The sequence below is a fragment of the Peromyscus maniculatus genome, chromosome 5, assembly GCF_049852395.1.
Source record: "Peromyscus maniculatus bairdii isolate BWxNUB_F1_BW_parent chromosome 5, HU_Pman_BW_mat_3.1, whole genome shotgun sequence".
Taxonomy (NCBI): Eukaryota; Metazoa; Chordata; class Mammalia; order Rodentia; family Cricetidae; genus Peromyscus; species Peromyscus maniculatus.
Window position 1 is genome coordinate 18,976,282 of NC_134856.1, and position 27,085 is coordinate 19,003,366.

Below are 27,085 nucleotides of genomic sequence, written 5' to 3' on the forward strand. Positions count from 1 at the left end.
GTACTATTTGTTAGCTCTCTGGTTCATTCAGACAATAGCTCTACATGTACCGTCATCACTCTTGGTCCTCTGTGTAGCCCTCAGAGGTTGGTACTCTTCTCCTTCATTTTTGAGGTGACAAAATTAAAGCTCAAAGAAGTGATATGTCCATGCCAGTGAGCAGCAGGATGGAGACTTGAATCCAGGCCCATCTGGGTCCAGAGTGAGAGGACGGCCATATTACTTGGCCTGTGGACCCACCAGCTTTATCAGAACAGAGTGATGAATGGGTGTAGCTTGTTCTGGGGTCACAAGTGTGACTGGTTTGAGTTACCTATGACATAAGACCTTGTCCTGTTAGAAGCTGCAGTCCCAAATCCACTTCAGTGTGTTGTGATGGACAGACAGACTTTCTTGGAAACACTCCTGTCCACTCTCTGTTTCACCCATAAAAACTGCAACCCCACTTCCATTTGCTTAAAGATTCTCTAGAAGTAGATGCCTGGTTTGTCCTTTCTGGTGAGTCACACTGGCTTTGCATTATCAACGTCCCCCACACCCTGGTGCTCCTGGTGCCAGCTTGCAGTATTGAAATGATGGCTGTTTCGCACCTTCTTTCCCATTGTAAGATAACGCAAGCTGATGAATGCAAGAGGAGGGGCAATCAATAAGACGATACAGGACAATTTTATAGATCATCAGCATAAATGTGTCATTTTCTGTGTTTTATAGATAATGAAACTCCCAGAGAAATTACAGGCAGAAGTCACAGAAAACGGGGAAAACTTCTCAGTGGGAGAACGCCAGCTGCTTTGTATGGCCCGAGCACTTCTCCGTAATTCAAAAGTAAGGAAACAGCATGGAAAATGGATTGGTCAAATTTTGGATATTCCCTGCAGTGCCTCTCAATCCAGGAGGCAGAGGTACACGCTTGTCTTTCAGCAAAGACAGAGCAATGCAGTAATTTAAAAACCGATCACTTTCTCATAAGACAAAGTTGTGAGGGGTAAAAATTGAAAAATAACAGCCATTTTCAGGAGCGGCAACTTCCTTATCTAGGCTTCCCCTTGGGAGGTCTTGCTTATGCATTCTCTCCACTCTCCTAGGAGGCTTGAGTTTGAAAAGTATGTGCTCAACTTTTTCCCTTTGTCCCAGAATAATCCTGAGACCTCAGACACAGTACCAGGACACCCAAGCCTTCAGAATGCTTGTTTATAAGATTTGAAAAATTTATATATATCTTTCCTGATGACTTAACCAGCCTTACTGATTCTGAGAAAGAGAATGACAGTTGTCATTATTATTGTTATTACTTTTAACAAATCCTGCTTTCTGGGGGCTGGAGAGATGGCTCAGTGGGTTAAGAATGTTTGCTGCTCTTCCAGAGGATCTGGGTTTGATTCCCAGGACTCATGTCATGTGGTTCACAACAGCCTGTAACTCCAGTTCCAGGGGATCTGAAACCCTCTTCTGGACTCTGCCAGCACTTGCATGTCTGTGTTTATGTACTCACACACAGACACAGACACGTCCACATAACAATTAAGGAAGAAAAATAAAAAAAAAAATCCTACTAGTCAGGTATTAATCAATGTGAATCCACTTCATGTGTTCTTAAGAGATGTTCACAGAAGGAAAGGGGACCATTTAGTGCCCTTGGTGGCAATATTCACTGTGAAGTAGCTATGAGGCTTCATGCTTTGTGTAAATAATAAGACATGAACTCTTTATATGGGAGGAAGTTAGGTAGGAAGGAAGTTTGGCAAGGTCAAGTATAGTTAGGGATTGAGGTTAAACCTTCAGATTGTAAAATCCAAACAGTGCTTTGGCAGACAGAATGATGTTCTTCTCAACTCCAAATTGATGTCCTTGTCATGTACTTGTATGCTCCCCCATGTAGTAAAAGGGACCTTGTTGTTATGAGGACATTGAAGATCTTGAAACAGGAAGATTATCTTGAATCTGGGGGGTCTAGTGTCAGGTGTATTTCCATGTGTCTCTATAAGAAGTATAAGAAGCAGGCAGGAGCATCAGAGAGCAGATGTGGTGGCAGGAAAGGGTTGAGGAATGCAGTTGGCCTGCAAACACTGGAAAAGGCAGAAGGAATGCAGCCTCCAGTCTTGATTGCAGGATTCCAGGTTCTGGAAATGTAAGATGTAAATTTGTGTTGCTCCGAGTCTCCAAGTTGATGGTAATTTATTCCAGCAGCTATAGTAAAGGAATACAAGTGCTGTCACCATGCCTACACTGGCTCATACTGTGTATGCACTGTGTCCTACAGAAAGCCCTCATCGTGTTCCTTCCTAGTTGCAATGTATGATGTTTTTTACTTCCTACTGGATTGAATAAACTACTTTAAGAGAGGAGAAAATACTGTCTTTACCCTCTAACAAATCCCTCTCAGGAAGATGAGGGGGTGCGGTTGGTCTTTATTTCTGGCCTTTTCTATAGCTTTTCAAGATGGGTGCTTAGTTTATTGTGTTTGCTTTTTCCTCATCTTTTAGGAAAGAACTGAGGCTATGTATTTTCCTCTTTGTACTGCTTTGGCTTTTACAACGCTTCTTCCTTAACAGATCATTCTCCTTGATGAAGCTACCGCCTCCATGGACTCCAAGACAGACACTCTTGTTCAAAGCACTGTAAAAGATGCCTTCAAAAGCTGCACAGTGTTGACCATTGCCCATCGTCTAAACACGGTTCTCAACTGTGACCTTGTCCTGGTCATGGAAAATGGGAAGGTGCAGGAAGTTCTGGTTGGCGTTACCTCCTCAAAGGCTTCCCCAGTTAGGGCTGTGGTGTGTACATTTTTTTTTTTTCTGAAAATTTCAGTTCTTCTCTGATTTTCAGGTGATTGAGTTTGACAAGCCTGAAGTCCTTGCTGAGAAGCCTGACTCTGCATTTGCGATGTTACTAGCTGCAGAAGTTCGACTATAAAGGTCCCGTGGTTGCTTTGAGAGGAGGCAATGGATGTGTGAGAGCAGAAGCCTGAAGGCAGAGTCATGCAGCCCTGGACACAGCCCCTTCCACCCATGGAGCACAGGGTGAGCGGGGGGCTGAGATGTGTCCCTTGCTCTGCCCAGCCCTTTTGGTCACCTCCTGTGGCAGACTCGGGGTTGGCTCTGGATGGTGAAGAGTGCAGACAAAGCTGATGGGTTGGAAGCTGCCTCTCACCTCTGAAAACCCCAGGGGTCCCTCAAGTGTTCCCACCAATACTGCATAATGCCTGAGAATGGGAATATTCTAACTTCCTGGCAAAAACCAGTCAAAGCAAACAATGGGACAATGCCCAAGATTGGAGTTTATGGAGGATTTCTCACTTCTGTTGCCAGAAAAGGAAAGAGAAAACTTTTCTTTCTGTTTAACTTCATTTCACTTTTATCTCGACTATGTGATAAGCACACAGATCCACAGCACAAAGACTGATGATAGTGTTCGGCATGAGATTTTCAAAGAAATCATATTGTATGTTGCAGTTGATCTGTTAAAATAACCAGAAAGCAAAACTCTGGCGTTTCTGAATATATGACATTTTTATATCTTCTTTATTGGTCATTAAAATGCAATAAGAAACCAAATGACCCTGAAATGTTGCCTTGCAGTTGTCTCACTGAAGATGTCTCTGTTTGAGCTATTCCTTCCCATAGACCTTTGCTTCCATCTCCTTTGGTTCAGTAGTGAATCTATACAGTTGTTCACCAACCTCAAGTTTTTCTGTGAGGCTCATAGAAAAGACATATTCAGTAGCCCCAGTGTGAGTACTGCCAATTAGAATGGCATTTATCATTCTCTGGTATTAAAGGCCCTCTTTATATTTCCGGTGAGCACGAAAGGTTCTTATATCATTTGAATGAGGTTTCCTGCACTTTTTTCCCAGTCCTTGGCCACACCTTAGCTATAACATACAGCAGTGTGGCCACCAAAGCTCCCCCCTGTTTCTTGCAAACGTGGAGAAAGACAGTATTTGGCACTCAGGAACATTCAGGAAACATGTATGGTGGGCCTATTATGTCTGCCTTCCGAGTTCACCAGCATGATGGAAGATTAATCTGGGGATTTCCATCACACAAGTTGTGATGGTTCTTACTGGCCGTCAACTTGGCAGGAACTAGAATTATCCAGGAGCAAGACTGTGGGGGCATGTCTGTGAGGGGGTTTCTAGACTAGGTTAGCTGAGGTGGGAAGTGTAGGGGAAAGGGGCTGGCTAAAGAAACCCACCCTGACCCTGGAGCCCAGATTTAGGGAAGGATGGCTCAGGTAAGGCCAGTGAGAGAAACATGGTTTAGCTCAGATCAGAGCCATCTCTGCCCCTGGCCAACTGACTTGTGAATCAACCAATCACAGAGCAGGACAGCAGAATCCTGGCCCTAGGGCCCAGGACCAGGGAAAGAAACACAGCCTGGGTCTGGGACCTGAGCCAGAGAAATGAACACTTTATCCCCAAACCCAGAACCCAGGAAATATGCCCTGACTCTGAAACCAGTACCAAAGAAACACTCTTGGTCCCTAGAATCAGAGTCAGTGAAAGAAATGTGCCCTGGCCTTAGAGGTAGTGTCAAAAAGCCAAGAAAGACCAGTGAAAGAAATACAGTTTGGCTCTGAAATCAGGGCCATTTCTGCCCCTTGCCCACAAAACTGGCCAATCCCTGGGTAGAAAAAAACTAACTAACCAATCACAGTTGACTCCGCCCCCTAGACATCCTATATAAACTGCCCTGCCTGGTCAGTTGTGAGCTGTTCTCTCCACCCTGGAAGAGGCAGCTACTCTCCTGGACTCCTTCTTCCCAAATAAACCTCTTTCTCAAAAGAGTTTTGGGTAAAGATTCACTGGTGCATAGAAGAACCTTGCTAAGATGTCCCATAGTGGACTGAACAAAAGAGAGCTGGTAACACTGAGCCAGAGATTGTGGCTCTCCAGGAGAGGAGCAGGATTGCTGTGTCCTGCGGGGAGACCATCCCCCATCACACCAGGTATACCCTGACTTTCCCGAAGAGTCAGGATACCCTTCCTTGCTGAAGTAGTTCCAGGCCTGACTCTCCCAATAAGTCAGAAAAATTTCCTTTCCAAGGTTGGGCTGTTTCTTTGCAATCCCAGCCATCAGAGCTGTGCTAAAGAGCTTCAGGTGTCCAGGATACCTCGCCCTCTAGGGCTGAACTGTCTCCTTGCAGTTTCAGCCATCAATTTACTAACATTTTGGTGCTGAAACCCGGGACACCAAACCCAGAGTTTTTGCAGTTTGTTTACAGGAAGACCTACTTTAAGTGTGGGTGGCAGCATTTCATGGGCTGGGGGCCTGGACCAGATGAAGAGGGGAGCGGTGGCTGAGCACCAGCTTTCGCCTCTGCTTCCCGACTGCAGATGTTCTCTGGCCAGCCGCCTCCCATTCCCGCTGTCCCGCCTTCCCCAGCATGATAAGCTACATTCCCTTAAACTATACGTCAAAATAAATCCTTGATTCTTCAAGTTGCTTGGTCAAGCATTTCGTTCACAGCAATGAGAAAAGGAACTAATACAGAAAACTAGTACCAAGGGGTGGTACTGTTGTTGTAAGAGAACTGACCATGTCGTTTGTAGGTTTTGGGACTAGTGTGTGGGAAGAATGTGAAAGAGCCTACAATTTGGGGCTGGAGAAACCCTAGAATGCTGTAACCAGAGTTTAATGGGACATCCTGGTTGGAGTTTGGAAGGCCAGAATGCCGAAAGAAATGAGGACTGTAGAGGCCCCGCTTATGGAAGTTCAGAGGAGGACTGGGCTAGAGACTATTCATGTGTTTTTGGCCAATCGTGTCACTGCATCCTACTTGTGCCCTTAGAACTCGAGTGAGGCTGGATCAGAAAGTAAAGGACTAATTGTTTAGTGAAAGCAAGTTTTAAGGAAGATTAACATTGGGGCTGAATTGCGAGAGCCTGAATTGAAAATGATGTTGAAGGAGCCCCCTGCTCAAAAACAACTGTCCAGGGAAGTGTGTCTCTGGGATCAGCACACAGAGGCCTCTGCAACTGCAGCCCAAAGGGGCCGGACTGCATCTTAAGCTGGTAGCAAGACTTGGCAATGCTGTTCACATGGCACTGTTTTCCATCGTTGATGGAAGTCAGGGAAGAAGCTCAAGGAGGAACACTGCTTGTTGACTTGTTCTCTGTACCTTTCTTATATAGCCTAGGCCATCTGCCTTGGGAAGGTGCACCCACAGTGGGCTGGACCCTTCCATATCAATCATCAATCAAAATAATCCCTCACAGACATGGCCTCTAGCCAGTCTGACCAAGGCAATTCTATAACTGAGCTTTCCCCTTTCCAGGTGACCCTAAGTTGTATCTAGTTGACAATAAAAACTAACCAGTACAACCACTGTATATTTTCTGAAGCTATGTAACTTGCTTTTTTATTTTATAGGAGCTCAAAGCTAAGAGATTGCCTTGAATCTCTGAAGATTTGGACTTTGAACATTGAAACAGTGTTGTAATTGTCAAAAATTATGGGGACCTTTGAAGTTGAAATGAATGCATCCTGCATAATGAAATGGTGGTGAGCCTAGAGGGACCAGATACCACAGGAGTATCAAATTGACAGGATAGTTTTGTGATGGTTAATATGGAAAGATCTAGAATCATCAAAGAGGCAAACCTCTGGGCACAACAGTGAGGGAGTTTCTAGATTGAGTTAATTAAGATGGGAAGACCCTAAATGTAGGTGGCACCGACCCATGTGTGGGACCCTGGACTCAACACAAAGGTGAGGTGAACTGAGCTCTACTTCAGGGTCTCTCTGCCTCCTGGCTTCTTTAACTCTGCTTTCTACTCCCATGTGTTCCCCACCATAATGTACCATACCCTTCTTAAGTTACTTCTTGCCAGGTATTTTGGTCACAACAATAAGAAAAGTAACTAATAACATACCCAACAGCCAGCGTGGCAAAGGCTGTGCTGGTGAGGTTTATCTCAACCAGACAGTCTGCATCCTGTGACCGGACATGCTCCAGGCTGGACTAGAGGAGGAGCCAGAGCAGCTGGCCTCAGGTAGAAGTCCTAGTCAAGTGTGTTAAAGCCCCTTTTCAGGCATTTCCATTGAATCCTGCCATCAGCAGATGGGGTACCCTCAAAAGGATGTGGCTGAAAAAGATAGAAATGACTTTGCGTGAAGGGGCACTTATATCATCAAACTCTGGACAAGTGTTTGGTAGATGCTCCGTAAGTCCTTTGACATGATCATCTGATTTGGCTGTCCCTGGTGGTCTTGGGAATCTGTGACAGCTGTGAGATGTGGTTGAAGGATACCTCATTTTCTACTATGAGTCTGACTGACAATCTATTTGTGACTTCAAGGAAGGGTTTTCACAAGGACGAGGGTAGGCTGCTCACTCAGACTTTGCAAGAGATGACTCACCTTCCCTGGCTCCTTCCTGCCGCGCTCTTCCTGTTGTGCTGGCAGGAGAGAATACTGATATTGATCCCGATGTTTGCTGAGCCTTTGCAGTGTGCCAGCTACCATGATGAGCAGTTTTTCATGAATCACTTCGCCTAATCCTTACCTCACTCCAAGGAATGCAGGATGAGGTTTCCTGAGGACAGAGGTTTAGCTACAGGCACACAGGAAGGAAGGGGCAGAGATAGCATTTGAACCCTAGTGGATCTGGTGCCAGGGCTTTGCTCCTAAATCCTCTTCCCCATTCTCCTGGGCCTGCTCAGAGGCAGTGACACTTGTCAGTATCACAGCAGGGAGAGCAACTTCTGGAAATGTGGTTGTTGACATACAGAACATGGGATAAATAGCTTCAGTGAAATCCCTTGACTTCCCCCACTTACTGTCATGGAAATGTCATCCAGGGCTGGACTGTGTCGAATGGCCTGTGATCTTCAAAGTAAGGTGTGGCTCAATGAATCCTTACCATGTCTTCGAGGAATATCTACCTACCATGGTCTGAAGTTATGTTCCTTATATGTTGAAACCGAATCAGAAGTACAATAATATGAAGAGTCTTGGCTTGTAGGGAGGTTAGGTTGGGAGGACAGAGACCTCATGAGTGGGACTCGTGTCTGTCCGAGAAAGGGCTGACAGTTGTTCACTACTTTAAGGATGGAGGGCACATGAAAGCCAACGTCCGTAAAGGAGACAGCCCCATCCAATACTATTTCCCAGTTCCAGAACTATGAACATCAGTTTCCGCTGTTGACAACTACTTGGTCTATGGTGATTTGTTATAACGGCATAAGCAGCACTAGTATTATCCTACTGATGGGGAAACTGAGGGACTGAGACAGTGACCAAGATTACCCTACTACTGGAATTTGAATAGCAAGCGGGCCGACCCCAAAACCTGTTTTATTAATGACTTTCCTTATGGCTGCTTCAAAATACATGGCAGAAATAGTTTAAGGGAGGAAAGACTAATTTGGGGTCACACGGTGTTGGAGGGTCTATCATTAAGTAGCAGGCACAGTAGAGCATCTTAGTTCACCTCATAGCAGGCTAGGAAGCAGAAAGCAGGAAAGGAAGTGAATGGCTAGGGATACTATATCCCCAAAGACCCAACCTAGTGGCCTACTTTCTGTGGCTTTTCCCTTGTTTTCTGTGTTCCTAAGACCTTCCAAAATCATTTCACCATCTGAGAGGACCAAGTGTTTAAGCCATGAGCCTATGGGGGACATTACTTAGCCACACTGAATCATCTGCACTGTTAAATTCCATTTAATATTGCTGGCAACCTGAGACCTTCAGGTGACAACAGTGTTCAGGGCTGAAAAGCCTATGTATTGGTCAGACTCAGTTAGGCTGCAGTAACAAAAGACTCCTTACCCCAATGGCTTATTTCTTGTTCCGGTGACAGGCCTATCAAAGGTCAGAGATGGTTGTCCTTTATCCTCTCCACCGTGTGAGTCAGGCTGACAGAGCAGACTGTGCCTGGAATAGTGTCAGTCTTGTGGCAGGGGACAAGTGGGTGTGGTAATCAGAAACAATGTGTGTCACTTTAGCCCATATTTCATGGGCAATGAAAGTCATGTGGCCACTCCTCAGTTCAACAATGTATGGCATATACTCATCTGCAGGATGCGCACCATAGGTCACAGAAGCCCAGCTTGCCCTTGTAGGAGATTGTCTTCTTATGTGGAGTGGCGCAAAGGTTCCAAACAGTATCACAACCTACCTCAGCCTGGTTGGATCTTGGTTCTGTTACTGTGGGATTGCCCTTCTCTGGGCTTCCATTCCCTGAGCTGAAGAACTGGGAGTTTAGATGGGTGGTTATGTCTTTTCAGTCTTGACTTTCAATTTAAGAGAAATGAGGACAATTTCCAGAGCATTAACCGAATTTAGACATTCAGAGGGCTCATCATCCCCCTGCCAATCTATTATTTCCTCAAATGTTAAATGTGTAAAGTTGAACAAAGGTGAGCCAAGTTTTTTGCCTTCTCTTGGCATCTGTTTGGATGCTCATTACGAAATAAGAAGTTCTGTGAAATTTTATTCTCATTTATCTTGGTGTTTCAGCTTTGCAATGCTATGATTCATCTGCCTACTGGATGATCTTATGCCCAATGTTATGAATTAGAACCTCTTGAATATCCTCAATAGATGCCAACAGAGAATGGAGGAAGCTACTTACATTGTCATCATAAATTAGTAACAAATTACTCATGATGTGATTTGTATTCAATTGTATCCTGTGTTTGAGAATAGTTGGAATATAACAGGGATGCAGAGTGACAGCCATAGGCCAACTCTAGCCAGTCACATTCTATAGAAATAAAGATTTATTGGAAAGCATCCAAACTTGTTTGTAGATAGACTCTCTGCAACAGTTTTCACATTCTAATGGCAGAGTATGGTGACTAGACCAAATGTATGACCTCACAGCCAACACATTTACCATTTTGGTTTTTTACAAAGCAAGTTCACTGACTCTTGGTTTGGGCATGTGAGAGGAAAATGTACAGGTTGTTGGGGAAGACCATGGAAGGTTTACCCTGCATTGCCCAGTCTGCACGGGGTTTCTGAAGCTGTGGCAGCTATCTTGTGAATCTGGAGCAATGGAGACAGGCCCTTGCTTATGATATTGACGTGCTCATTACCAACCACACAGTCACCTTGCATCTAGCCCTGTTGAGAGAAGAAACTCTCCACTGCTCAAGCCATCCCAGGTTAGACTTTTTGTTACCTGCAGCTCCAAGTATCATAAGCAATGCAAGGGACCCAGGCTGTCCTTCCTGGGGCTACACTGATGGTGACCAGAGGAAAATGGAACCACAGCCACTACTCTGCTCTGAAGCCAGGCTTCCTCTAACTTAGATGTGGCATAAAGGGGCATCAATTTAACACCAATTCACAGCTCACCCCCAAATCTTCATTCCATCATTCCCTGCTCTGCCCTCCCACCGCCCTCCCTACTCCCCCTGCTCTGCCCTCCCCACTGCTGGCAGCCAGAGAGACAGCTCAGATTTTCTGTTTCTGTCCAAGTGAACAATTCTGAAGTTGATCTAGGATCATTGGTAAAACCACGAGCTGTTGTTTGCTAAGAGTTGGAATCACATTGGCCGGTGCAGCATGATTTAAAATGAATTGAAAAATGCAAGAGGTCAGTTGGGGTCAGATGGATGATCAAAGAAATCACTTTTCTTTTGGCTCTGTGCAGAAGGTCACCTCTGGGTGAGGCTAAATGGAGCACTAAGATCTTCAAATAAACGCTGATCTCCACAGAGCGGCCCCGCATGATGTCACTGTGTGCCTGCTCATGGCGTCTGATGAAGAGCTGTGATGGGAGCAGCATGAAAGGGCCAAGCCAGGCCAGCTTCTGCTGTTTTAGCACAAGACACGGCCGGGCTGGTCTTGACCCTCTCTGCTCCGTGTGCATCTAGATCTTTCGGCCTCCTTCATCTGGCTAGAAGCACACCCAGAGAAAGCTAAGCTTAGGCCATGGCAGCATTTTTTTCTTAACAGCCTTGTGAAATGCATAGAACTCTGAATTGTTAGGTATGCAGCTCAGCAGCACCAAGTTCATTTTGTGGTGCAGCTACCTCCAGGGCTTTTCCATTTTCCCACACCGAAACCCTGCCCCCACTAAATGTCCCCTCAGGCTGTGCTTTGAAGGCTGGCTCCATATTTCATGTTGAAATTTAATCCCATGCTTTCACGGGTGTGGGGGCGGCTTCAGAGGTGATCCAGCCAGGACAGCTCTGCTCTTTGATAGACCAACAGATTACTGTAAGGTCGCCACCATCAAGGAAACCTAAGAGGTGTGGCCCCTCAGCCCTTGACTTCTTGGCCCAATTATGAACTAAATACACATTCTTTATAAAACCACTCATTTTCTGGTATTTAGTTGTAGCAATAGAAGACAGAGTTACCCACTTGGGTGCTTTGTAATTCTTGTTGCTATGAACTTGAAGTCTAGTTGCTCATGTAAGCAGAGTCATAAAATGTTTACCTGGCTTGTTTCAGTTAGCACAGCGTCTTTAAGATTCACTTAGCTGTGCATGTGTCAGAATTCCCTCTTTTGCTCAGGCTACCCTGGCCAGTGGTCAGTTGTGATTTAGACTTGGATTTCCCTGATGACTAGCAGAAATGCACCCCCCCTCCCATGGGTCTATTGGTTTTGCATTTCTTTTAAAGAGAAATTGCATGCAACATTCTTGAGTGTGCATTCTCATGGTGTCAGTTCGAATAAGGACTTAGAGACTGTAATTATTAGCTGTGGGCAAAGCACCTGGGAGGCCTATCATTAAGTTTTTTAAACAGCTCGTGAGCACCAGGCATGGTGGTGCAGGCATGTGATCCTAGCAGCCAGGAAGCTGAGGAAGGGGAACCACAAGACTGGAGCTATTCCACATTATAGAACGATATCTTTCCTCAAAAAGGAAAAACAAAAATACCACCACCAAAAACAAACAACAAACAAGCCAACAAACAACACACAGCCTCCTAGAGGTATGAATGATTCTTTCTCTTCACTGGAAGAGATGGTATGCTAGCACCAGATTATCCAGATGTTAGGTGGAGAAAATTGGATTCTTACTCAAGAGATGGTTCTCAAACCTGGAAACTGGGGCTCAGAAAGTCTGAAACAGTCCCAAGTTCATCCAGAGACTGGCAGGGAGAAGGGGGATCCTAACTTCCAGTTTACTGATGTTTCCACGTACTTCTGTCTCTGACTGCTCTCCAGAAGGGGGAAAAATTAACTATTCTTTCCAGGCAACCAATCACATTAAATAAATGACTTTTAGATGTTACAGCGCATGTAGTACAATGCCTGAAGATGGTTAGAGCTAGATTAGAAGGTGAGTTCATTCATTCAGTATTTCAAGTGTTCATTATTCATTCACTCATGTAGAATTTTGGTGATCATTTGCTTTCCTGATCCTGCCTCTTTCCTTCATCTTTAAAAGGAGGGATGAGGCTAGGGATGTGGTTCAGTGGCAGAGTGCTTGCCTAGTATGCACAAGACCCTGTGTTTTAATCCTAACACTGCTAAACAAATAATCAGAGAGACAAGTGAAGGCTAGAAGACCTGGGGAGAATTCTGGAAAGGAGCATCATCCTTGTAGGGGATAAGGGCTAGAAAAACCTGTTCCTGGTTGAGAGAAGCATTAGAGAAGACCTGGGAGCCTGGTGGGGGAAGACAGCCAGTGACTGAGAAAGGCTGGGGACTTGTGGGGAAAACGTCAGGCAGCCCACTGTCTGCTTCTCCAAACACAGTTGGTAGCTGCCATGACTTAGATACAGCTCATGGCAGGAGGAGAGCTTTTAGGCATCATTAGTACAGTAGCTTATTAGAGCCCATTAGCAATAAAGAGAGAGAATCTGGCCAAGGGAAAGCCCAGACAATCCCCCTGCAGCAGATTCAGGAAGGTCCAGGCAAGAGAAGCAGGACCAGTCACACATCTCGGGAAAGGATGTGCAGTGACACATCAGAATTGCGTTTGCCAGTCCTTAATGGTGCATGCCACCCCTGTGGGGCAAGACACACTTTGCTAAGCTCTCAGTAGAAACATAGGACAGCAAATCCCCTCTGGGGCATGCCGCCGTTCAAACTGCTTGCTGCTTTGATTCTGCTATGACTGAATCAAGGATCATCTGTACAGCAGGATCAGTTCAGAAACAACAGGCCACTCTATGCAGGAGCACATTTGGCTTGGCAACCAAATGGATTATTTGAAGTGGTCATAACGGCACTGCAATCCTCATTAAATTCCTCCGTTTTCTCCCATGGAGGGATTTGAGAGCCAAGTGTCCTCATTCTAAGCAAAGGGAACATATCTCTGTCTGGGCAGCAGGGCAGGGAACAGAAGGCATGGACTCTGTGGTTCCATCAAATGCTGCTAGTGGCCCTCTGTCCCATTCCTCCAGTGTTGAGCGCTTCAGTGCACTCCCATTCCTGCTGTGGGAACCTTTAATCCTTCCCAGTGGCCTGCAGGAGCTAGAGTGCCATAGCCGAGGGGAAGCAGCTGTCCTAAACACTTCTCTGTTCCTGCAGGCACCTTGGGCAGACTGGCTTGGCGCCCAAATTTGGGGATCATTGTGAAGTGTGCTTTCCACTTCAGACTCCTCTGTGGGCTCAGATTAGTTAGCCCTGGAGCCTGTTCTCTTTCTAGACTTTTCATCTTTCTCATCCTTGTCCTGAAGTGCCCTGACCCTTCTACATTTTCCCTGGGAATACTTCCTTGATAAACTGTGAGCATTGAAATATCAAGTGTATTTCTGGGAACTCTGACTTGTCACAGAGGTCAAAGAAAGAAATCTGAGCTCCAACTCATGCCCACCATTTTCAATTTTCTAGGACCTTGGAGACCACCACTTTCCATCCTCCGGCTTGAAGCTAGGTTGCTGACACTACCAACTTTCTCCAGAGTGGGCCTGGGATCTAAACCAGGCCAATTGGAATGTCACTTCTCTGTGGTATTATGCGAAGTTTGGGCTGGACATATGACCCAAACTCTGCTATCTTTCAAAAAAAGACCTTAGCTGACACTAAGTGGAGGAGATGAATTATTCCTTTTGGATAGTGGGTAAATCAGACTCTTTTAGAAGCTTTAAGTTTCCAGATGCCATTTTTAATGTCACAGGGACACTGTCTAAAAGGCAGGCCAATTCAGAAGAAAGTATACTGGAGAAAAAGAGAATGAGTTACTGTGTACAGTGGGCTACCTTCCTCTCTCGAAAGAGAGTCCCCTTCTTATTGGTAGATGTGTTAGTCAGCTTTCCATCAATACAACAAAATTAATTAGGCAATCAATTAGCAAAGAGAAAATGGCTTATAACCTTGGAGTTTCCAGCTCATGATTGGTTGGTTCTGTTGCTTTGGGCTGCAGCCACAGCATCAGCACATAATGGCTGGGCATGTATGACGTAATGGTTTGGGAACAAACAAATAAACAAAAGGTAAACAGAGAGGTATCACAGAGCCACAGACTCCTCAAGGGCACACCCTCAAAGACCGAAAGACCTTCTTTGAGCCCTACCTCTGAAGGTTGCCCCCTCTCAACACTGTCACTCTAAGAACTAGCCCCTTTACACACTGGCCCCTTGAAGACACCGAGGTCCAAACCGTAGGTGCTACTGCTGGTCTGCCCCAGGATGCTAACTCATGATGACCCTCAGAGCTTCTTGGCCCCATGCCCACATACCAAGTCCCCTTACTATACAGAGCATGTTATTTTGTACCCTCAGTGGGGAGAAGGACCCTCACTGGATGCCCAGGCCAGCCCACATGGCCAGGATGGGAGCTAAGTGCTGGTTCAGGTCTAGGCTTCCCCTGATTACCCCTCCTCATCCTCATATATCAATCAGTCCTGGAGGCACTGCTTGGGCTGTTGGAGTGTCTCTGGGGTCTTGCCATTGATCAGATACTCATTTAAAAGTCTTATTCATATTCCCTCAGAGCAGTGCAGTGAGGGTGTGAAGTTCACTGATCGGTGAGGGTGCTATGTATGCCCACTTCTGGTTGGGTTCAAGATTCATGTCTTCCCTCTCTCATGGGATGAATTCTGTTGTGGTCTGAATATGAAATGTTCCCCACAGGCTCACACAGTGAACACGTGTTCCCTAATAGGTAGCACTATTTTGGGTGATGGTAGGAAATTCAGGAGGTAGGGCACAGCTGGATGAAATAGGAAACTCAAAGGGTACCCTTGAAAATTGTACCTGGTCGCTGGTCTCATTCTCTCTGCTTCCTGGACACCGTGAGGTGACTGACTCTGCTCCTCTGTACCCTTCACACCATGATGCTAACATGGCCCAGACACAACAGAGTTCACCATGATGGGTTGAGGCCTGAAACAATGAGCTGAAATAAACCTGCCCTTATGTTATGTATGTTAGAAAATTTTGTCACTACAACACAAAAGTAACTCACACAATTACCCTTGTAAAAAAGCTGATTGGCCCTTCTGCCATGTGAGGGTATGCCGGCAGCACAATCTATGAGGAAGCATCCTTACCAGACACTAGGCCCGATTTGTCTTGATCTTAGATGCCCAGCCTCTGGGCCCATGAACGATAAATTTGTAGTTTCCATGAATGTTTACTTTATTATAGGCCTGGACAGACAAACATGGAGGCACAGGCAGGCTCAGTAACTTACCTAAGGAGCTCACATTTTAAAAATAGTACAAAATATTTTCAGTGCTACTTCTTTAGTTTCTTCCTATACCACAACAATTTCTGAAATTGGGATTGTCACCCCCCATTTAGTGTTTAAAAATGTAAATCATGAAAAGTTGAAATAAATTGCCCATAGCCAAACTTCTCCAAGTCAGAATTCATTCATGAAGTGATAAAAGCTCAGAAGTGAGAGGAATTTTTCAAGTATTTGGCTCCCTCTACATCTTTTAACTAGTTGACAGACAGCTCCTAACAGAAGAGTGACATTTGGATAAAAGGAAGTTGAGCAGCTTGGGGTCTGGAGTCTTAATCTTCTCAGTCCTCTTATTCTATCTGCTATGTTTCTGACCAACGTCTGAGTGATCTCTTTCTTTTCCCTCTCTCTCTTTCCCTCTCCTCCCCACCTCACTCATCCCCAATTCCCTGCCTGAAAATGACTTTCTCCTGAATTCAAATACACAGAGGATCCATGGTAGCTACACTCACCTCTGATGAGTTAGACAGATGCCAGCTTATAACAGTTAATTTTCATTGTTAACTTACCCGGATCCAGAATCACCTAGAAGAACGTCTGTGTGTGTCTCTAAGAGCATTTCCAGAGAGGATCAAGTCAGCAGGGAAGAATCACTCCAAATGTGGGCAGCACCTGCGCTGAGGGCGTGTATGGAACAAGAGAAGGGAAAGAGAAAGTCAGCATGGCATCTCTCTCACTGCTTTCTAGTCTACCGTGATGTGAGCTGCTCTGCTTTGCCATGGCCTCCTCACTGCAATGGACCAAATCTTCTGAAACTGTGAGCCAAAATAAACCCTTCCCACCTAGAGCAGTTTCCTTGGGTATTTTGGTTATAATGACAAAGTGAACAACACATGGCTCAAAGTGAAATGTCAGAAGGATTTTTAAGTTTCCTTGACATTTTAAGGACTAGAAAGCCAAGGAGGGAGGCAAGAGCACAGTCAAGAGATCAGCATCTCCAGAGAACAATAAGGCTCCTACAGGGGAGAGAAGAGTACTCTTGCCTCCCTCTGCCATTATAGATTGGGAGACTCTGGGAGAGATTTGGGTGGAATATTCCATCCATCAGACAGACAGACAGACAGACAGCTATAATGTAAACCTCCCCTCATTGTGAGCAAGCAGAATCAGAGGCTGTAGCCAGGGTGAGCTGGTAGGAAAAGGCCAGAGAGAGAAGCTGTGTAAGTGAAGCTCAACTCACTGTAGAGAGAGAGGAAGGGAATCAGCAGGAGCTGTGCAAAGGCAGGCACTGCTCTCTCTCCCTTCTGAAAAGTGAACACGTGGGTGGACAGGCATCTCCCGAGTCAGTCTGTAGCTCACAGAGAATTAATGAAGGCAATAGCATTGAAATTCATTGCATTAATAGGCCTGAGCAGAAAGCAAGCTAAATTGACTTTCAAAAATGAGTCCCAGCTAAGGGCAGAAAGAAGATGCATGGGATAATAGGTGGGTGGGAAGAGGTGTTAGGGAGAGGTGGGAAGACACTGAGAAATGATTACCCAAAGCTCTTCATTTGAAGCCCTGGGTGACAGCAATCTCAGAGATGAGCTAGCTGATTAAACAGAAACACAGAACGTGGCAGTAATTCAAAGAGTTGGCACCAGAGAGAACACCAGAGAGAACAAAAGGAAATGTGGACAGAAAGTGAATGCGATGCTACATAATCATGTTTTACAGCTCGTCTCTGAAGCAGAGTCCCTGGGGTCAGACATTCTCCGGAGAAACACTTGGGCAGGGAAACACTGCCCAGTCACCGTGGCACCTGTGTTGCTGATGGAGACAGTACTGTACTAGGGGAAGAGAGCCAGGGCCAGCCAGGCTGGCTCTGATGCATTTCCACAGAGACATGAATGGCTCACGAGGGCTTCCTGTACTCCAGGCTTCACAGGAAACTGAGTTCGTTCCAGCCAGAGCAATTGAGCCCAAGCCAGACAGCACCGTTTGGTGGCTCTCCTTCACCACCATTTCATAGACAAGGAAGGGGACTGACATTCCTACATGTAGCAGAGTCCACAGGGCACCAGATACTCCATCTACTTCTCCCTCACCACGCCAGCCCCTCGCTGGAAGGAGAGGGGTTTTTGCAACTCCCTTGCAGTTTTTGTAAGGCTTGAGTGAATGACATCAACGTGGATGATTGTGTGGAAGAACCATTCTGAATCCTTCTAGGTGACTCTTCTGCTCTGGGCACAGATGGCATCTTAAATGGTGGACTCTCAACCTCTTGAGTTCATGAGTAGGCACATGAAGAACTCTCAGTTCTCCTTCTTCTCCCTCCTACTGCTGACTGACAAGAGGGGTGAATAAGAACCACATTTCTGACAGGTGAATTCCCAACTCCCCCAGAATTATCTTCACTGGGTTGAGGCTTGGTCTCAGTAGCGTGGCCCGACATATTCTAGTCAAATATTCTACCTAGCAAGTACCAACCACTGTCTAAGCTGATGCCTGAAAAGCAATCATGACATCAGTTAGCTGTCTCAAGACCTGAATAGTGAAATCCAGTAGGTATTTATGGGGAAGCTACTGAATTCCAGGCTTTGCGGTTCACCAGGTCACCGAGGAGAACAAGATCCATGGCTTCCCCGGTCATCTGGGGTGACAGGTTTACAGAAACATAATGATGCTGTGTGAGAAGATTTTTATAGAGGAGCCAGAGAGCTTCATGCCAGAAGCTTGAGGGTGATAGGGGTCAGGAGGACCCCCAGAGAAGTAGCATCCTTTGAGTCGGGCTTTGGGCTTTGGAGGCAATTTACTATGTAAAGAAGGCTTGGGGGACATCCAATACTGTAGGATTGCAGAGGGTCAGAACATCTGTCCACTCTGTGTGTCTCTCCTGTGCTAACACCTCCCGCACACCCTTGGGGTCACCTTAGCGGGCACCCTTCCTGGAAGCCTCTCCACCTCTCCTCTTCCCACCTCCCCCTCCCTTCATCTCTGCTCTGGTGGCACTTGAGTCCCAGTTGTAGTAGCCTTTTCTCATTATTCCCTGTCTTCCCACTGCATTGAGGCCTTTCCGGAACAGACATTGTCACTCTATTTCTGAGCCCAGCAGTGACACTGTCCTATAATAGGTACTAAAATATATATGAAAAGGTAATGAAAAAGGGTAGAAAACCAACTAAAAGCAACTGAAGATTTTATCCCAGACCTAAAGAATTCTGGGTTCTGCAGCTTCATTTTCTAAAAATAATGAAGAGACAAGGAAGGTCCACCCAGGCAGTGCCCAGGGACCTAGCCCATTTGGGAGAACTCAACTGAGCTAGGAGGGGGCTGATCTTTAAAGTACAAAGAGGGACAGCAGTTCACTGTGGTAAGGTCATGAAGGTCCCAAAGACTATTGACTTTGTTCAATCATCAGTGGGTTGGCTGTTGACCAGAAAATAGCATCTCTCTTTCCTATCATTTCTAATTTATCTAAGAGTCTCCATGGCTTTCTGGAATTTCTGTTAACACATTTCAGCTTCTGGGTGGTAAGTTCTAAATGTCACAGTTTTTATTGATGCTTCCTCAGCCTGAGACCTAAAACTGATCCCGTGTCCAGAAATCAACAGATAATGGATGAGCCCTTGCTGCAGCGAGTAGGGGAGGACCACTGAAGAGTCAGAAGGCAGAAAATACTGGAGCTGAGTTACCCATAAAGAGTAAGGAAAGACAACCTGAAGCAGGTTACTGTGGAAGTCCCACGCCCATTTGTACTGGCTGTTAGTGTGTGTGTGTGTGTGTGTGTGTGTGTGTGTGTGTGTGTGTGTGTGTGTGTGATAAGCTGCTTACAGACCATGAGGCAGGATGTACTTCTGTGTAGCCTTTTAAACTCTGATCCTCAAAACCCAACCCCAAGGTGAATTGGAAGCAAAGAGAATCCAGCCCAGCATCAAAAGTCACTGTCCTTGACACATTTTTCCAGACACAAGGAGAACCAACATAGACTTCAGCTACTCTAGTACATTCGTCTCTTTTTCCACATTCATTTTCCTTAGTTCCTGAAGTGCTGTTAAACAATAATTTTCTACACTATGAATATGTATTATTCTTATTGGTTAATAAAAAGCTGACAGGCCAGTAGCTGGGGAGGAAGTTAGGTGGGAAAGCCAAACTGAGAATGAAGGGGAAGAAGGAGGGTAGAGTCAGGAAAGATGTCAACCAGCCACCCAGGAGGCATAAATAGAAATATGGGTTAATTTAAGTGTAAGAGTTAGCTAGTAACAAGCCTGAGCTATCAACCAAGATTTATAAATAATATAATCCTCAGTGTGGTAATTTGGAAGCTGCTGCTTGGTATTTGGGAACAGGCAGTTGGGAACAGGAAACATCCGATACACTGAAGCATCTCTGGCTCACCACCCCATGCCCAGCATTCTAAGCCCTGCCCTCTGACTTAATCCTCTTACCTCCTTTCTTCTCTAGATTTTGAGTTTGAAGGGCTTGTCTGCACACAATGCCTCCTTGGAGGGGTGGAGACCAGCCCAGCCCAGATGCTCAACTCCAGTGAGGAAATCAGAAACATCTGGGAGCATTCTTATTAGAAACATCATATCCCATTATGTATTAAAGGACACAAAGGCCCAGGGGAAGCCCAAGCATGTGTATGTTGTGTCCAGACAGAATTCTCTGAACCTGCTATGGAATATCAGGTTTTCTAGGACAGAAACAATTTCCATGTCCTTCTAGAGGCAAAGACCCCCCAGCCTACGTTGAAATTCAGAGAGTGCCATATGCTGCTGGTGACTAGAATCCAAAGGTAGATTTGACCCAGTGTTTCACGGATGACTTCCCTCCTTGCACCCTCAACCAACTTTATTAATTGCCTGTGAGTTGACAGCAGAGCACATTTCAAATTTCCCCACTGCAAGATATATCCTATTTTTGAAATATTGCAGGCATTACTGTGTCGCTTGAATACTTCCCAGGCCTGGAATCAATCCTGCTCTATCTAACCAAATGGTTGAGAAAGGGTCCCCTGCCACCTTCCATTCATCTCAGATGTTGATCTCCCACCATAATCGCTCCATTCTAAAGCATCTTTTTCCCATAGGCCTCACAGTGTTAGGAGGTTGGTACCACTTCCTCATGGCAGACTCAAAGCGGGAGGGTTAATTCTGTCACAGCAGCTCAAGTTTTGTGTGGAGTGTGAATTCACTAGGAATTAGTATAATTCCCACACCACAATTGAAGTATGAGGACTAGAATTCAAAGCAGAAATCTTAACAGCAAATAAACCTGTTAACTGTGAACGCCAGCTGTGTCTCAACAGGCTGAAACTTTGAGAAGAAAGTCCCAATTCTGAATATTTCTAGAGAGCCCAATATCTGCCAGCTGATATCTTTTCACCTTTACATCTTGATCATCTATTCCATTCTTGCCTTCTTCCCTCTCAGGAATGCTACGACGGCATCAAACCATGCTGCCTGCCTGAGCCTGGTGTACAAACTTGTAATGTGAGCTGGGGAGGTTGAAGCAGGAGGCTAGGTTACCTAGTAAGACCTGATCTCAAGAAACAAAGGATGGGAGGTGCAGCTCAATGGTGCCACCCTTTCCTAGCATGGCCCTGGGTTCAATCCATAGCTCTGCAAATTAAAAAGAACATCATTCTCAGAATATTCTCTAGGACCTTGCTCCCTCAAGGTGGACTGTGAGAACAGTGTTCTCCAGTTAAATGCACTTGGGAAAGGACTCAGGCTTCCTTGGAGATTTACAGCCCAAACTCACTGAGTTTGACTAATTTGAGTTCCCTGGAACCATTGACTGGGACAGAAGTTCCTGTGTCCTGACAGGTGACAGGATTGTGATAGGAGATGAAAGCAGCCAGGTTGGGCTGCTTTCAGAGCAGGGACTCAGTCCTGCTGGGGGAAATGTGCTGTACTGTCACCCCACCTAATGGGCAACTAGAGAGAGCACAGGGTTCCACATCAGTCACTGTCCTACTGGTGGAGGACCTGCTCCCAGGGAATGATGGAAATGTAGCTGTTGAGAGTCACACCAAGTCAGGGTGCAGAAGGACACTGACCATGGCCACCAACACCATGAGCCCAGCATTTTAAAAATCCATTTGATCACAGGACACTTTTTCCTTTTCTAAAGAGTATTAATTCATGCACAGTGTGGTGGTTTGTCCTCCATAGGCTCGTATATTGGATATCTGGTCCCCAGTTGGTAGGACTGTTTGGGAAGGATTAGGAGGTGTGGCCTTGTGGGAGGAGGTGTGTCAGTGGGGGTAGATTTTGAGGTTTCAAAAGACTAGTGCCATTCCCAGTGTCTCTCTGCCTCATTGTGTCTCAAGATATGAGCTCTCAGCTACTACTCCAGTACCATGCCTATCTGCCTGCTGTCCTGATGCCTGCCATGATAGTCATGAACTCTAACCTTATGAAACTGTAAGATGAACACTTTCTTTTCTAAGTATCCTTGGTCATGGTGACTTACAACAATAATAGAAACGTATCATAGTGACAAATATTGAATAAACCTGTTTCAGATCAAAACTTAAAGCTGTTGAACATGTTATAAGAAGAACTGGGGATTTTTTTTTTGATATGAGAAATAAAAATGAAGCAAGTTCATGAGAGATGGGGTAAAGTCTGAAGTATTGTCAGGCAGGCAAGAAGCCTGGGCCTTGGTCTTCAAAGCTAAGGGATTTATTTGGTTGGAAGAATTCTGTAATGGTGAGTTGGAGGACAGTGAAGGACTATATAATGGGTGGGTTGGGGAACAGTGGAGAAGTCTGTAATGGATGAGTTGGGGCAGAGTGGGGAAGTCTAAAATGGGTGGGCTGGGAGATGGTGGAGAAGTCTATACTGGGCAGACTGGGAGACAGTGGAGAAGTCTAAAATGGGAAGGCTGGGAGATGGTGAAGTCTATAATGGGTGGGCTGGGAGATGGTGGAGAAGTCTATACTGGGTAGACTGGGAGACAGTGGAGAAGTCTAAAATGGGAAGGCTTGGAGACGGTGAAGTCTATAATGGGTGGGCTGGGAGACAGTGGAGAAGTCTGTAATGGCTGAGTTGAGGAACTCTGGAGAAATATGTAGTGGGTGGCCTGGAGGACCTTTCTGTGTGGTGTACAGGCATGTTTGCTGGATCAGGAATTCTCTGAGTAGGAAGGTGAATCTTGTATGGTTAGAAAGTCTTCAGGTTGGTTCTTCCTCCAAATGTGGATGGCAGGAAGAGGAAGCCACAGCACTCCAGTACCATTTCTAGTGGTGGTTGTGTCTCTTGACTCCCCAGTGTAGCAGCTACCATGACTTCATTTCTACTGGAGAGAGCAGTTTCTGGACTTTGGATAAAAGGTGGAAGACTGATGGGTACTCAAACTAAATGTTCCAAGTATGCACATTCACAGAACCTGGTCCCCCGTGGTGTGCATGTTCCCTGGCTAAGGGAAACCCTGGTCTTTACATTGAATGGGCTTGAGGGGATGGGAGGGAATATAGATATACATATTTAAAAGGCAGTTTGATACTTTTAGCAAAATAATGGTAGTAAGTTCCCCCCATGGGGACTATGAACTTCCTAGTTCTGGGTGCTTGGTCATATTTACAGGTGTTTCCCCTTGTGGAGTAGGACTTAAATCCAACCAGAAACATTTGGTTACCCCTATAACATTCATGCCACTATAGAGCACTCATGATATATCTTGCCAGGCTGATCACTATTGCAGCTCAAAGGGTTCACACTGACTTGTCTCTACAATTAGCATGCATAGCATCTTCCAGTACTATGAAGCTAGACAATAGGGAGGGAACTCCCTTGTTAGCATCACTGTGATTTTTGCATGTCCTGTGACCAAAGTGTGTGATGTCCTCAGCAGTGGGGTCTTATTATCAAGTCCTCTGGAGCAAGTGGCAGTAGCCTGCATTGTGTAGTGTTTTGGAAGACACATTATCCCCTGTGTAGAACAATTCTAACTAAACTCTTATAAATATCTAGTATTTTGTAAGCCAACTAGAATATAAGTGAAAATAATAAATTAGAATTAGAAGGTAGTGATCCTGCTTAGCTGGATAATGCTGTTCCTAGAAGCCATGGATTATTAAACAAAACATCTGTTGCCAGATGTGTGCTATCTTCTTATGAGCTGTTGGCCAGAGAGGCCCCAGAGGTCTATTAAACAACACAGTCTCTTGACATTTTTCTCAGCTGCTCACCAGTGAAAGGACTCCTGCCAGCTTGAGTATGGTGAGAATATGGCTCTGGCAGGCCTTACACTTCTCCCCATTTCCTCCACCTTACTAAAAACTGTTAGGTTACATTCCTAAAGCTAGTCACCAAGGTCTATTCCCTTATTTGGCTACTTTCTCTTCTGAGGTTGATTACCAAGGTCCAGCTTTCAAAGTATTGCAGGTTCAACCATCAGAAGCCCCCTTTGGCTCACCTAATTAATATGCCTAATTAAAATTAAGCACCTCATCCCAACACAGGATTTTCCTTTTTACCTTTATAAACTGCCATTTTCCTATGTGCCACATCTGTCTCTTCCCTATTCAGAGGGAGTCTTTTGTACCACTCAGGGACAAATACCCCTGCCCTCTTTCTCTGGCTCCCTTCCCCTTCTCCCTTGTCCTCTATCTCCTGCACTTGTCTCTTATTCCCCACCCTCTGTCCCTCTGGGGAAAATAAATCTCCTTAGTGCTGAGAACTTGGCTTGGGGATCCTGAGTCAACACTTTTCCTTTCAACCAGAACTAGATGATATGACCCTAATGTTGATACGCCACACAGCTTTGTCACGATGAAACTGAAAGCTTCTTTCAACCTGGCTAGCTTTCATAACGTCAGAAAGTATATGCAAGGCACCATGGAAGAAAAGGTATCACCAGTCTTACTCAACTGTGAATCTTATTAACCACAATACCAACCTGCTGGGCAAAATATATCCATGTCTGCAACAGTGGCATGACTGTTATGGGGTTACCAACCACTTTCTGATAGAATTCTAATCTTTCTCTACAGGAAGGAGTTCATGCCTAGTATTGTAAACTCAGTCAAAACTCTACGTTTGGGGAGATCATTGGCTCTGGAAGAGAACTTACTACTGTTACTTAGCTAAATCTGCACAGTGTCAAATTACCGTCTAGACATTGATGTTTTTATCAGTAGTCAAATGCTACTTTCACTTTTAATTAGAAAACCTTCTGTTTGTAATGTCCAGTGGTGAATGTAGAGACTCTTGGATGCTTGGGGTACTGAGAATAAGGGATGATTGACAGCTCAGTTCAAAACAGGATATTTATACCAGCTCCTTTAAGGCATAGAGAATATTTAAGAAAAGGAGAAGGGGGCAAAATATTGTGTTCTGCCCAGTGCAATCATGAACTCATAGCCTCTGTGTACATAGCGCTGGCTTGCACAAGACCGGACCTAACAACAGCCAATCAGGGATGTGGGAGGGGATCATGAGGGCTTACTTCTTCACGAGGCTCAATTCCTGGTGAATTATTGTCATGATGCTTAATTCATGGTGAATTATTGGCCACTGATAACATTCTGGGAAGGGGGAATCCTTATCTTCAAGTGTAGAACTACTGGGAAAGTCTTAACTTCAACTGTATAACTCACCAGGCGCCACTGGATAGTTCCATACCCACAGTCGTCCAGACAGTCCTGGTTAAACCAAACAAAGCTACACAAATATGTGAAGGGATCTGTAATGAGGAGGAGATTTGACAGCGGTGGAGGAGAGATAAGGAGGTGAGAATAATCAGAATGTATTATATACAGGTATGAAATCATCAAAGAACAAATTCAATTAATAAAAACCTCTAAAATTTGCCTAAAGGTAACCTGGACGAGAGAGAAAAAAGTTAGTGAGTGTAATAAACAAAAAGAGTATTTCTTCCTCTACCACCATGTGAAAAATCCCAAAAGAAATCCCTAAACCTGTTCAAGCCTTCAGAGCATTAAGGAGACAACCACTTGTCAGTATCTTATCTCAGAGAGCTGGGCTTTTCTGAACACAGTTCTTAGCTGGCCATGCTGACTGGGCTTTTCCGATAACAAGTTTTTCTTTGTTCAAAAAGTCAGAAAAATGGATTAGCCCCCTGGAAACATGCAGATTTGGTTTCCTTAATCTTCTAATGACTTTTTAAGAATGTGAAGAAAGCAAAACACAACAAAACTCACACTAATAATATAAGGAACTAGGGGACTTGCCAGGAAAATATAACAAAAGCAAATCTAATTGTGAAAAACCAGCAAGGCTTCACCCCCTGCTCCATCTTGAAAGAATGACCACGGGTACTGTGCTACAGCTCTGGAACTTTGGGTCTCAGTTTACCCTGTCATTGGACATTTAACCCTTCCTTCTTCTGAATTCTTTTATTAATTTATTTTTCATAAGCAGATAGTACTTTAATCAGAACAATGAAGGGCAGCTGTCTCTGAAGGAGTGGAAACCGTGGTCCATGCACAGGGAGGGTGCTTGGGGCCTTATAGGGTAGAAAAGGGAACATGGGGGTAGAAGATTCCATTTTCAGGGATGGAGGTTGGTGAAGGGGACCCCTGAAAAGCAGGGGCTTCCTCCTAGACCTCAGATTAGGCACAAGCCACACCCAAACATCTGCTTTCACAGAGACATTTATTAAATGGGGAAGAAAAGTTAAAGTGGTTGCTTTCTGACTTGGGCAGAAAAACAGCAGCAAATGACCTTGCCGGTGTGATTTTTAAGAGGAGAAGAAGGGAGAGGTCCATGTTAGGATGGGCTAGGATGCGGTGGTAAAGGAGATGGGGAAGAGGGAGAAGGGGAAGGGGACAAGGGAAAGGGGGCAGGGGTATTTGTCCCACGGGGACAAAGGACTGCCTCTGGATAGAGGGGAGGCAGACCTGGCCCATAGGCAAATGGCAGTTTATAAAGGTAAAGGGGGGAAACCCATGTTAGGATGAGGTGTTTAATTTTAATTGAGCAAGTTAATTATATGAGCCTAAGGGGGATTTTGATTGCTATACTTCAATACTTTGATAGCTGGACCTTGGTAGTCAGCCTCAGGAGGAGGAAGTGGCCAAATAAGGGACTAGACCTTGGTGGCTAGCTTTAGGAATGTAATCTGACAGTTTCTAGCAAGGCAGAGGAAACGGAGGAGAAGGGCAAGGTCTGACAGAGCCACATGCTGGAGTGGACTAGTGTCCCTACAGTGGGTATGTTGATTTTCTCATCTGAAGCTTCCGTATTTTAATAACTTCCACAAGCTGTTGTCAGGGAGACATCTTCCTTGTCCAGAGTTTCTCAGCTCACCTGAGGTTTTCAGGTCATTAACCCTTCATGCTAGACCCTGAAGACATATAAAGGAAGAGAGGTGGCCGGGGGCGATGTATTCCTTTAAAGAGACAATGCTCAGGTTGGCTCTGGAGGAAACATATGTCCCAGGGATTGAGGGAAGGGCTAGCTTGTCAGATGCTTATCTTCTCAGATCCATCCATTGTACAGCTGTTCTCCTCCCAATTGAAATGTTCCCTCCTAGGGGAAGGTGAGAGGGTCATAAGACTCAGGAAGTAGAAGAAACAGACAAGGCCCAG

The 27,085-nt window shown here is 45.3% G+C and overlaps 1 protein-coding gene across 20 annotated transcripts in view; it reads left to right on the plus strand.

Annotated features, from left to right (window-relative positions):
• The window catches only part of Abcc12 (ATP binding cassette subfamily C member 12), a 993,341-nt gene that overhangs the window by 118,275 nt on the left and 847,981 nt on the right, over nt 1-27,085 (plus strand). For 19 of the 20 annotated variants that reach the window (XR_013051183.1, XR_013051181.1, XR_013051182.1 and 16 more), the window contains 3 exons: nt 712-825; nt 2,553-2,717; nt 2,827-3,565. The exons of the other annotated variant lie outside the window; for it this stretch is intronic. Coding sequence is in view for 14 of the 19 variants with exons in the window: in XM_076571782.1 (XP_076427897.1) it covers nt 712-825; nt 2,553-2,717; nt 2,827-2,913 (366 nt within the window). In the remaining 5 variants the exon portion in view is untranslated. Of the gene's footprint in view, nt 1-711; nt 826-2,552; nt 2,718-2,826; nt 3,566-27,085 lie in introns of those variants that run through there. 20 annotated transcript variants of the gene reach the window in all.